Source organism: Volvox carteri (genome assembly GCF_000143455.1).
Source record: "Volvox carteri f. nagariensis unplaced genomic scaffold VOLCAscaffold_6, whole genome shotgun sequence".
NCBI classification, from domain to species: domain Eukaryota; kingdom Viridiplantae; phylum Chlorophyta; class Chlorophyceae; order Chlamydomonadales; family Volvocaceae; genus Volvox; species Volvox carteri.
This window is the reverse complement of record NW_003307549.1, coordinates 2,018,293-2,030,868: the sequence shown is the minus strand read 5'-3', so window position 1 is coordinate 2,030,868 and position 12,576 is coordinate 2,018,293. Positions and strand designations below refer to the sequence as shown.

The following is a 12,576-nucleotide window of genomic DNA, read 5'->3' as shown; positions in this document are numbered from 1 at the left end:
TAATGCACGATGGGAACTACGCTTATGCATAGCATCGGAAGAGTTGTGCCAGGAGACAGGTCAGCATAAGGCCTACAGTAGGAGAAGGTCTAAGCTGGTTTTTAATCTGGCTTTATGCAATTTGCGCTCCCCATGACACCAGGTGAACACCGCACAAGAACACCCAGCAACGCCTTTAGAGAGCAAGATTCAGGATGCAGACACTTCAGGGCATGCCATTATACGAAAACCATTGCAGTTTGACGGCTCAGAGTTGGCTGTAAGTTATTCGATTCCGTGCCGACTTAATCCTCACAGGAATCAGAAGAGGGAGTCTATGCATCTTCATTGCCGAGAGGTGAGCCGAATATGACAGCCGCCTTGTTGACAGTAATGTGATAAGATCCACTCACCTGCTTATGGTGGATTGCGACATGTTCGCCAGGCCACAATTGTAGCCGCCGAAGCCCGGCGGCGCCACCCAGTACCATGGGAAAGCTCAGGTTTGACGGCCATGACCATTACTCTCGATTGATGTCAGTAATTATGGCCTCTGTTGGTCATGCCCATTCTTGAAACAGCTCCATTTAACGACTGAAGCAGTGCCACATAATATCCATTGCCAGCACAGAAATTGATTACATTGATGCGTCTGAGATAAAGATAATTAAGACAAAAGCAGGATGCCGTTTATATGGGCATGGCGGCTCTGAAAGGGCCCTAGTTGTACGACTTCCTCTCAAGGCACAGTCGCTGCGAAGGATTCGCCATTCGGTCAAATTACTAGTGTCAAGTATAGCTACCCGTTATTAATCTAGAGGAAGTGCCTAGGATCTGTGGGAGCCATGGCGGTAAGTACGTAGTTTTCGAGCCGTTGTCAGAATTTCTTAAATGAGCATTGTCAACCTCTCAACGGCTTCAGGACAATGAGGTTGAGCAAGTTGCGGAGGGTGTTAAGGAGCTGGAAGGTACATCTCTTATTAGGCGGCCAAATGCCTAGAGCGCGGAACACACTAATCCTTTGACTTACGTGCAGTCAACGATGACCTTGAACTAACTTTGGACCTGGGCAAGAAGAAGAAAAAGAAGAAGAAGGAGTTAGTGCTCGATCTGGTAAGCTGTCGACGCAAATTTACAGTTACTAAGGTTTTTGCTATGATGCACGGGCTCATTTGTTTTTTGGACGACTGACAAGGATGACGCTGAGGCGGCAGCAGCGCCAGCAGCTCCTGCTGCGGAAGCCGACGATGGTATGGAAATGTCCCTGGACCTGGACCTGAGCAAGAAGAAGAAAAAGAAAAAGAAGGTGGGCAGGGGGGGAAAGGATTACGAGCCAATCTAGTTGCGAAATGGAAGGATTGCCCCCTGGCCCGTCAGGCTCCCCACGCAGATACCCACGTAACTGTCCATGGTGCACCGTGCGTGCGTTGTCTCGTTTTTAGATGCTTGATTTTGAATGACGCTGAGAACGCGTACACGAGTCAATTGGATTACGAGGACCAGCCTTGGGCACATGCCGCAGAACCGCCAAGAGGAGGCTGACTTTGAGGAGGGTGAGGAGGGCGCTGTGGGACCCGCGGACGACGGCCAGGAGAAGTCCGTCGGCAAGTTCCCTTGGTCGGGTTCAGACCGCGAATACGACTACGAGGAGCTGCTTGGTGAGGACATATGCCGCTGCCATAGCTGGTTAGGATTGCATCGATTTCAGCATCCGAACAGCTTACGTTTGTAAGAGTGTTTGTGCAGCAACGGAGTCGTAATAAAGTAGCAGTACCTGTTTAATTTGTGGCAGTGTCGATGAAAAACGTAAATGCTAAAATCATGATAAACTAGCAATATAGGCAGTGGGAGTGACGAAAGAATAACAGGGTGAGCCAGAGAGAAGGGCCAGAGTGGCGAAGGGGATGTTAACCATAACGCCGACGGGATTTCGTGCACGGTGGTTAGCTTGTGTTGCATCGACAACAGGACTCGGTTGTCTATTCGACCGGCCCCGCACTGATTGTATTTTCTGTCGGTGCCTCGAGCGCACCTACATCGTCCTTTTGTACCGCGGTGCAGAGCGTGTATTCGGTATTCTGCGCGAGAGGAACCCGGAGCTCACAGGCGAGCGCCGCCGCACGGTGCTTAAGCCGCCCCAAGTCGCCCGTGAAGGCACCAAGAAGACGGTCTTCACGAATTTCATGGACCTGTGCAAAGCTATGAACAGGCAGCATGAACACGTGTCGCAGTACCTTCTCGCTGAGTTGGGCACGAGTGGCAACCTGGACGGGCAGCAGCGGCTGATTGTCAAGGGCCGTTTCCTGCCCAAGTCGTTCGAGACGGTGCTTCGTCGCTACGTCAACGAGTGAGTGTGCGCGGGGCGTTCGTTAGGAAAGTCGAAATCATAATTATTGGTAGCTGGAACACCAGTAGCACCTGCAGTAGTCTTCATCACCACTCAAGTGGCTTGCTGCAGTACTCTTTCCTACTCAATTTAGTGCGTGTGTGATACACGTGAGGCATCGGGTAATAGGTTATTAAAGCTGCTGCTGAATGCGAGAGTTAATTGGGCAAACGCATTGACGCCATGAGGTGATGGAAGGTAGGCTGTGAATGCGGGCTGCTTGCTGTCGTGTTTAAAGCATACACTTCCTTCACTTCCTTTTGCAGGTACGTGCTCTGCCCTGGCTGCAAGAGCGTAGACACGCTCCTAGATAAAGATAGCGCTACGCGTCTCATGCATCTCCGCTGCCAGCAGGTGGGTCTCGGGGGAGGAAAGGGATTGACAGATGCCGGTGTCAGGCGAGATAGCCGAACCAGATGGGGAACTTTAGTCATATCGGTTTGTGAACTTTCGCCACTCCGTGTTGGGTGTGATCCCGCGCCAAATCGAATACGCGCGTTTCCACTCGAATGTCAAAGGCTTCTACAAGCCCAGTGCCCACGTGAATTTGTGAAGTCGGAAGGCTGCAGGCGGCGCTTGGTTAAGAAAGAGTTACTAGGTGCTGTACGTGTTTTCCTCCCGGGAACGTGCAAAGTGTACATTGGATTTTCATCCCGCAAAATTATGAAAACGGTAAAGAAATTTAGGTATCAGTTATTTTTGCAATATCTGTACCATGCACCCTTATTGACACCATGGTCGTTCCGCAGTGTACATTTAATAGTCGCCCATCTACTGGTGTTGTGTCAATGGCCTTAATCTATGCAGTGCGGCGCTTCGAGGACCGTGCAAGCAATCAAGGCGGGTTTCGTGGCGCGCGTTACGAAGCGTGTGGCGGACGCAAAGTAAGCCTAGCGATTGCGTCAAGGCTGCTTTGTGCGCCAAGCAGGAGGGGTTAAAGCTGTGTAGTTAATGGATTCCCCTATGCATGTCCCGATTGCTTTGACCTGGGATATGCCAGCGTGGGACCACCATTGCTGTTCTTCCGACACCAGATGATTTGTTTTGACAAGCGCCAGGTGCGGCATGTCACCTATATGCGTAGCCTATTTGTCTGCAAGTTTGGACGGATTGGCGTTTCCTTGGGCGTTGTTTCCTTGGAACCGTGGGCCAATGAGTTGCGCATGCCTTACGTACGCCTGGGCGGTCATAGCTAGCTGTAGAAGCTTTTCGTGCTTGCGCCGCTTGGCTGGCAAAAGGTGCAGCAGGTTCTGTGGGAAAGTCGTTGTGTGTGCGGCGGTGGGGACCTTTTGTTGTGTGTCATTCAGCGTAATGGACGGGAGGATAGACTGTTATGTAATGAGGAATGTGGCCGGCAATCCACGTTCGCGGTTGAAACAATTGCACGGGTTCGGATTCGGCATCAATGGAAGATGTGAACGCAATGCAAAGTGGTCATAGCGTGGCCTGACCAACCGCTTCCCTGAACTGTTAGAGTGTCTGCTGTGGGTTTCGAGAATAGTTTGCAACCATTACCGTTCCATTATCGCTTAACATGGTCGCGTGAGGTCTGATTACTATGTAACCAGCCCAGGGATACCCGTTTGCATTTTTCCTCCTTTGCCGTGAGGCTCAGCCCAGGTAGTGGGAGTTTTATTTCGTTAGGAAAGGCCCAGCGTCGCTACTCTATGCCCGGCAAAACATAGATTTCCCAACCGAAGCGGACTGTTCCACGAAAGCGAAGGTAGGCATGTATCAACAGCCGGCAACTCGTTGTAACAGGCTTGCCATCCCTCTCTGAAGGTATCACCACCAATGAACTTGCAAGTATCCAGGAAGCCTGCGGGCCCCACGCGTCGCACCGCTATTTGCAGCAGGAATTTGAGCTTCAACTCTTTTGCGGGGGTTCCTCCCCGCACAAAAGTTAAGGAATTGTAGCTCTTTATGACGTATATAGTTTCAGGTCTCGCAGCAAAATGGCTGTTCGGAGCCAGAGTCCGACCTCCCGAGTCCCGAGCTGGTTAGTGGTTACACTTAAATCGGTTGTCGTTGACCTTAGGGGTATCAGTTGCACTTGCGTAAAGTGCTTGGGTTGGGGTAATATTTCTTCCTTGGTTGAGCGGGTAGAGATTGATGTATTAACATACTTGTGGCCAATCGAAAATAAGTATATGCTACAAGCGATGTCGTACGGCCGCATAAAGCATCGTTCTATAAGGATACCAGGATAGCCTTGAAGGTTATCGAGCCACTGTGCCAAATGTAACCACAGCAATGCTTCGCAATCGACGCATCTTACCTCAATATCCCATATTTATTTGTTCTTGGCCTGTCATTGGTTTCGGGTTCCTTGTAGGCCTCGCCTATCTGCAGCTGCTTGTCGGGCATATCTGGCAACAGTGGCATTATAAAGATGTTCAAAGACCGCAGCTGGCCGATGAGCTGACCCGGGCCCTGGCCTCGTTGGCCACGCGAGACGGGGGAGCACCGGTCGAAACAGCCTTAGATGTTACATGTCATGATATTAACCCCTTAACCTATCCTAGTAATCCCTTCGTCAACGCAATCGTTTTGGCCCGTCGAAACGGCCTGGTGTTGCCTTGCCACAACGCTGAGCTACAAAGTTTCAATCTTTTAACATGCTCCGGAAAATGCATAATTGCTGCGAATTTCTACAATTCAGAGCAGGTGCTCCCGAATATGCTGGTGCAGCTTGTGAGGGTAGCGCAGCTGCTGGGGCCCACCAATATTCTTGTTTCTATATACGAGAGCGGCAGCAATGACTCCACGCCTAAATGGCTTCAACTGATAGGGGGCTTGCTTCATGCCATGTCCGTGCGTAATATAATTACTGCGAATGGCAACTTGACCCGCGCCCCGGGACAAGACAGGATCGCTTTCCTGTCTTCAGTACGCCAGGCCACCGTGGACCAGGTGTTAGCGGCCTGTAATAGCACCTCTGCAGGGTTTTGTAACGCGTCTCGTATCGTCTTCATCAACGACGTCTTTTTTGACGCTGTGGGCCTCATCCGGCTTCTGCAGTACGGCACCGACGACATTGCCTGCGGCCTGGACTTTGAGCCCATCCTGGCAGACCACAGCCCTTCTCAGCAGCGAAAATTCATGGCACAGCACTTGGAGAAGGTCTGGCATGCCCCGCCCTCCGTGGCAGCCGCCCTTGCGTCCTGGAAACTTGCCTTCCGCCTGTGGCGCCGGCCCTACCGCCGCGACAACTCTCTATTGCGCCTCTTGCCCCTGTCGTTTTATGACATTTGGGTCGCACGTGACGTGGGCGGAGGCCGCTTCTACCGCCAGCCACCATACACTAGGCACGAACCTACGGCGAAGCGCCTTCAGGCGGGCCTGCCTATCAGCGCCTACTGCTGTTGGAACGGCCTGGTGGCTCTTCAGGGTTACCCCCTGCTCAGTCGCCGGGTCTTCTTTCGTTCACACAGCGAGGGCGAATGCTACGCATCGGAGTGCAGCTTGCTCTGTGATGATCTCCACAACCAGGGCCCCACGCGCGTCGTCATTGACCCGGGCGTACGCGTCAGCTACCGCACTGTGGCGGCGGAAGTTATGTACGGCCTGCATGGAACGATCGGCGCCGCGTCTCCTGCACCCACGACAGCAAATGTATCCGAAGGACCCATTGCACCTGCAGATCTGCCGTACGTGCCTTGGAATCGTACATTACTGGCGGATCTGGAGGCGTGGCGGCAAGAGCAGGGCCTGCCGCTTACTGTGGAGTGTTGCGGCCTCACGCCAGGTCGCGACACCGTGGACTTTGGGCACGACTGCGCGCGTGCACCCGTGTCGGGCCTTGCTCCGAAATCCTTGATTCGGAACGATAGCGGGACGGGCGGTCAGGGCGGTGGTGGTGCTGCTACACTTGGGCCCCCCGGTAGGCCGCCCTCGGGGATGCAGGTCCCTGTCCGGTTGCAGCCGCTGAAGTAGGCTGTCGAGGGTGTTGGGTTAGGCCCCTGCTTGAATTGGTTACAGGTTGCCTCTGTCTTGGTCGTTGCCTTAGCGGACATGGGCATAACCTTTCGGTACCGTGACGACCGCGGGGACTGGAAGAAAAGTAATTCCTTGCAGGACGAGCGCTGTGTTGAGACGCCGTATCGCGGCTGCTGCGGTACGGCTGGAGGGGAGTTGGCTTTAGGGCTGCAACAATTTACTTGTCTCGTATAAACAATTGCGCTGATTTTCGCTTTCAGCATTGTACGTCTTGCATCTGCTCTTGCTTGAGTTCGAAATTTTTGTATTCCGCCTCGCCCTGGCAGGCGAATTTTAACAGGTTATAGTGTACGGTGTAACAGGTAGTGGGCCAATCTCAAAACTGGGAGGAGGGATAGTGCGGGTAGGGCGATGGACATTTGAAAGTCCCACGCAGTTTCCTGGCAGGGAGCCGGTGTGGCCCCCTCGAGGAGCAGACCCAAGTTTTTATTTATTGCAAACTGTAACTGGCGATGGCAATATTTACAAGACGCAGCGGCCTGGTGTTGTTGCGCACGGTCAACGTGGTTGTTAACTCGGGGGGCACGTCCCAGCATGATGGACACACGCCAGGTAGGCGCGTGCGTGCATGCCGACGCGCCCGCGTGCGCTGTTCAAAACTCTGTCCAGCGCCTGTGCCTTGGTCATGATTCCCTACGAGACAGAATGCGAGGATCCTCTTCTAGTGGGAAGGAGGTAGATGGAGGCCGGGCGATGTTGCCACCGCGCGGCTAGGAGACAGTCGCGGTGGTGCCCTGTTAGCAACCTGTGCCGGGTTAGCATGTAGGCTTTTGTTAGCAAGGAGGTCTTCTTAGGTACGCGGTGGCGGGAGAGGGAGACGGACACCTTCCGTGAGCCACGGCCAAACCGGCAGCGAGGGTATTTCTGGCGCCTGCCTAAAGAGTAATGCTGAGGCTATTGATGAGCGCACTGTCGGGAGGGCGGAACGGAGCGAACGGGCGGGAATGCACAAATGCTACTCCTTCCCTTTTGCAATGAATTTGTTCAAGCATCAATGCATATGTGTTTATTGTGTATGTGTTGCTTCGTACGTTGTTTTGCCTGCGTTTCGTATTGAGTGCTCGTACATCTGCCGCGACACCGGGGGGCCACGGGAGAGGAGGAGACGCTCATGACGTTAATACTTTATTTTTAAAGATTGAAAGAGCAATGCTAAGGACTGGAAAAGGTTATTGAAGTGCTGCTTTTTCTTGTGTATGTTGCGTGGTGTTGCATGGCCGTGGAAAATCAGCTGCACGTGAGAAAGGTATATAGGGCTCCCACGAGCTGGACAAGGCTCATATCTAGCACACGTTGTCCTCATCAACCTCCTTGCACACAACCCGACCTGCCAAAACCCGACCTGGCCCTTGTGGTAGCGTAGGCGGAATGAAAGACAACGAGCTGTATCCCTTGTGCGATCCCATTCTCTTGTGCGTGTGCGTGGGATAGTCGGCCGAAGCTCCCCGCTTAATCCATGTGCAAGTGTCCTTCCTCTGTTTGTGATCGAAGGGCAGCGCCGGTTGTGTGTGTTTGCGTGAAGCTTGCATTCATCGTTATGTGCTACGAATAGACGTGATTAAGAAAGGGTGCTCCAGGTACATGTCCTTGAGTTTACACGCAATGGAGCAGGTGGGGAGCACGAGGTGTCGGAGTCGGAAACGACAGGCTGTGGCGTGTTCAGAAAGAACAGGTGGTGTTTGTCCGAAATGAGTTGCGAACCATTCATATGTGTGTTTGATGTTAGACTAAACTGTGCCGCGGCCTGTTGAGACCTTTGCGTGTGGTAGAAGGCGGAATCGCGGCGTGCACGCGTGCATTGCGTTGGTATATGCAAATACAGGGGCATGCGGGGCCACAAGAGGCAATGCGAAGGAAAGGTCTCCGCCAAAGTTCCCATCTCGGCTAAGTAGAAGGAACTATGGGGCAAAGCAACAAGGGGCAAGATAGGTGTATGCATGAAAAGAAACGGTCAGTGTGCATTGCTGTATGCATGTGGGGACTGGGTTCCGCTTGGCGGCAGTCCGCACACGTAGTAGAGGTTTAGAGGTGTCATACCCACCACAGCTTTAACCGCGAGGAAAGGACGGAGGCGCTGACGTTGTCAGGTGAGGTTGGATCTCGGTATCTGTGCGCACGCACACATTCTGGCTCGCAATGCGTACCGCCTATCCCTTATTCGGTTGGACTGGTTAGGCGCGCTGCTGGCCATGGTCCAAGTTATACGGAAAGGCTCACGGATTGTTACCGAGCCCTAGGCGGAGATGCACGGGAGAGGTATGAATGCGAGCACTCCTCGCACCCATGTCCCCGTGCGACCCTATCCACGAACTGTATATTTATCTGCGTATGCACCTCAGCGCACACGCTCTTGAAAACAGCGGAGGGAGGTTGAGGGGGAGGGTCAAGGCAGTGATGAGACCTGATATGGAAATGCTATGCTGCTGCTCGAAGGACAACTTGGCAATTCCCATGCTAATTTTCAAATGTGTCTCTGTCCTTACCTGACGAAAGTGGTGAGTAAACCAGTAAGATGTGTCTGATCAAGCTTTGCTTTGGGACACATGTTCGGGGCGTGCATGGCCCTACTTCGCGACATGCATTGTGAGGCACTTAAGCACTGTCCTTAGCTATCGTGTTTCCCTTGCGTTATTGAGGTGGACGGGGCTGTTTTCCATTTGGGCCAAGGAAGTAGTTGCAGGTGCCTGCAGCCGAGCGGTTTGGGGCCTCCGACCTCGATGATGGATGGTTCGGTAGGGACGCATGGAGAGCTCCGGTGGAGCCTTTCAGCTGTATATGGCGGCGGCTATGGCGGGTGGAGGACCATGATTGCCGTGTTAATGGATGCACGATGTGCATTGCGCATCGGCGACAGACGGCGGTAGTGCACAGTGGTGCTGTATCATCGCGCTGCTGCGTGACCGGGGTTTTCATGGCTTCGTAGTCGGTTTATCTGAAAATTTGAGTCGGTGATGGAATGCCAAATACAGTGCGCACTTAGCCTTGGATGCAAGCACCTTGCGAGCAGGGCTTGCGGGTAATCGCAGTCGGGGTGGTAAACCGCGATGATAGTGGTGGCCGTGGTTGCTAGCGGCAGTGGTGGTTACAGACTGTGTTCAGTTGTGTAAGTCCATGAATGGGGAGCCTTACTATTACCATGCCACTATGGAACTCTACCAGAGGACATGCCACCGCAGCGAGAACCTCCACCGCAACCCCTCATTCCGCCCCCCTTCGTGACCCCTCTCTGCACCTCTCCTGCGCGCTGCTCTTTCTACACCTCTACATCTGCACCCCCGCCACCGCAGCCGGCCTCCACACCACCTGCTGGCGCGCCTCCTTTGCCTCGCTCACAACCTCGCCCTGCAGCCTCGCGCAAATAAAATGCCCCTTCACCACCACATTCGACACCTTCTGGGAATCGTCCTGTTGGGGCGCCCTTCAGCTAACCTCTGGCTCGACCGTGCAGCTCCTTTCTATGAAGGTGAGGGGCCCGGTGCTCCTCCGACCATACGCGTGCTCCTTCCCCCATCTCCCTTACCTCTCAAACCCCAAGTCCATCACACAAAGACACACACCGCCTGCGTGTTTACTTGCGCCCGCGTCCCTGCGCCACTGCCGCTGGTGGGGCCGCTGCTGAGGAGGCGACAGCGGCAGCAGCAGCGGCTGATGCCTCTGCGGCGCGCGCCTCCAGCCTCGCCGCCCTCTTGGCGTCCTCCTCCTCCATCAGCTTCTTCGCCCGCTCCACGTCCCGCTTCAGGTAGTGGCCGGTGGTGGCCAGCATGCTGCACAGCGCCAGCAGTGTCAGGTAGCCGCGCAGGCTCATGTACCAGCTCGGCAAGTAGCCAGAGCGGTAGTACGCCGCGTCTGAGATGTAGCATATGCCCTGGCGTACGGTGCGTACGGCATTACGGCATACGGGATGCAGACGCCGATGGAGGGCACGTCATCCCGCGGGACGGGTTGAGAGGCAGTGGCAGAAACAAAAGCTGCGGTAGGGCAGTCGGGCCAATGACTTCCCTCCACCCGATACTCCCTTGGCCTTACCCTTGGCCTAACCCTTGCCCTAATGCCCCAATGCCCTTACCAGTAGTACCGCAATGGCCAGGCTGCCCTGTGCTGGTGGCATCATGAGCGCCGGAACCACCCCCAGAGAGGGCACCACACTCCACACGTAACGCTCGTTCAGCGCGCCCGCCGCACGGGATCCCCCAGCTGAGCGGGCAGCAACCGGAAATTGTCAGAGGTCAAAGAGATGAGAGAGATTTCCGGATGAAGGGAGAAAGTCACAATCATGGCAGAAGTGAAGAGAACAGGATACACCAAAGAAAGGAGAGAGACTGTGAGCGTGAGCGGATTGTGGGTAGAGAGCGGGGTGCATACTGCAGGGGAGGAAAATCAGAGGAGGAAACAGCATGCAGCATCAAAAGATATCAGGGAACTGGCAGACGATCCAAAAGGTGAAGAAGTAGGGGGCGGATCAGAGGCAAAGTCCTAGAGGAAAAGCCAATGCTAGGAAGCAGAGAGCACGCAGCAGCCGGGATGAAGAGGTGGTGGTGTCAGATGCCCGTACGTACGTACGTACGTACGTACGGGAACCACACCAGGTGCCTACCAGCCATCGTTGAGCTGCTCATCGCCAGGCCCCAGTGTACAGCACCCAGGAATGACACGATGCTTCCGCCGTACACCAGCTGCATCTGCGCACAGTAATCCACGAGGTCCGGTAGCCCCGCTGTCTGGACGAATGCTGGCGTCAACGTCGTGAAAGGGATGGCACCTGGAGGAAAGCGGTTAGCATGTACGGTAAGCATGGGGTTGTACGTTGACAGTTGGCAGTACACACACAGCATGCGGGTAGGTTCGTACTCAGGTTCGGGTGGGCGTGCGTTGGATACATCCTAAGGAAGAGGGCTAGGGCATGGGGTTAAAATAAGATGAGGAAAATGTGTGTATTAGAAATAAAAGGAGTGGGCGTTGGCACCAAATACCAAACAAATGCTCCGCGACCAAGGCAGGGGCTTCACACTACCGCACTACCGCACCCGCACGAAAGCGGATAACGCTCCCTTATGTGTCGCCTTAAAGCGCCCTGGTGGCAACCAGGCTGTAGCATGACCCCCGTGGCGGCAGCAACAGCAGTAGCAGCAGCAGCAGCAGCAGCCCGTGGAATGTGGGACGCGAGGATTGTTCAGTATCCCAAAGCCCTTGCTGCTGCTGCTGGCAACCGGGCACTGGGGTTTAATTTTATCAGGCTTCACAGCCGTCCCTACGCCCTTGTCTGGTAGCGCTGCGCTTCCCCTGTCCGCCGGTCCTTGCTGTCACTGGTGTCTCAGTAACCCTGACGGCCCAGAGCTGCCCGTTATGGGCTGTATTGCATGAGCTAGGATGGCTTCCTATACCTGCAAAGCCCAATAGCTTGGGGTATAGGGGCATGGCCGCCAGATTCTGGCTCTGCCGCGAAAATACCGAGAGGGGTGTCTCTCCTTCGCTGCCGCTGGTGCTAGCGGTCGATGCTGCGGCCGCGGCCGGGGCCTGATGCGAGCCGGACGGCCCCGCAGATGTCGAAGCGCAGCGAGCCCCGACATTGCCGTTGCAGCGAGCTGGAAGCCAGCTTGCTAGACCAGAGCTGCCCTCGCGATATGCATCCAATGCAGCGGCCTGGCAAGCCTGTGGGCGTCATCGGAAAAAAATGTGATGAGTGAGAAGTCAACAAACCTTCCGACACTCTATAAAGTGATGGCACCTGATGCAGTTGATGTGCAAGCTTCACTTTTCGAAGCATGGGAGCGTCCTGAGCCGAACTGTTATCAACTTGCACAAACCGTGGGTCGGTGGGACAACCCGGAGACTACGACTTGGACGTACGAAAGGAGACGTATGAATAGCTTGCCATAAACCAGACTGGCATGCTGCAGGCAGATAGTATGAGGAAGCTAACATACGATTGCGGACGCATGCACCGTGCAATCGACGCTTTTTGAGGATAGGGGACCTATTCGTTAACAAACTGTACGCAACCTTTGTAGACTTGGTGCATATAAGATTAGCTATTAATTGACCGTGCACGGCGTCAAAGCAGACCTCATTCTTTCGGCTGAAGGCCCTGTTCCCCTCGTGGAGGGCCTCATTGCATACATTCGGTCACAGATAGGGGATATTGAACTAAGTGAAAGGCAGATCGATTGACTTCGGCGGGGGCAAGGGTTGTCAATGTCGCGCTTGCCGCTTCC

At 54.3% G+C, this 12,576-nt stretch overlaps 2 protein-coding genes across 2 annotated transcripts; one reads left to right on the top strand and one right to left on the bottom strand.

The window, feature by feature from the left end:
* Positions 1–757: 757 nt before the first annotated feature.
* eif5Be (eukaryotic translation initiation factor 2 beta) lies at positions 758–3,942 on the top strand. Its single transcript, XM_002947514.1, has 8 exons — positions 758–830; positions 902–947; positions 1,016–1,092; positions 1,175–1,285; positions 1,502–1,637; positions 2,041–2,326; positions 2,632–2,719; positions 3,173–3,942. Exons 1-8 carry the CDS (start codon positions 825–827, stop codon positions 3,251–3,253), a joined length of 831 nt encoding a protein of 276 aa, XP_002947560.1. The 5' UTR covers positions 758–824; the 3' UTR covers positions 3,254–3,942.
* Positions 3,943–9,932: 5,990 nt separating this feature from the next.
* Positions 9,933–12,128, bottom strand: VOLCADRAFT_87803 (uncharacterized protein; the record flags this gene model as incomplete). The annotated part of the gene is made up of 5 exons (XM_002947375.1): positions 9,933–10,229; positions 10,431–10,558; positions 10,959–11,123; positions 11,746–12,013; positions 12,090–12,128. 5 exons carry the CDS (start codon positions 12,126–12,128, stop codon positions 9,933–9,935), a joined length of 897 nt encoding a protein of 298 aa, XP_002947421.1.
* Positions 12,129–12,576: the final 448 nt, after the last annotated feature.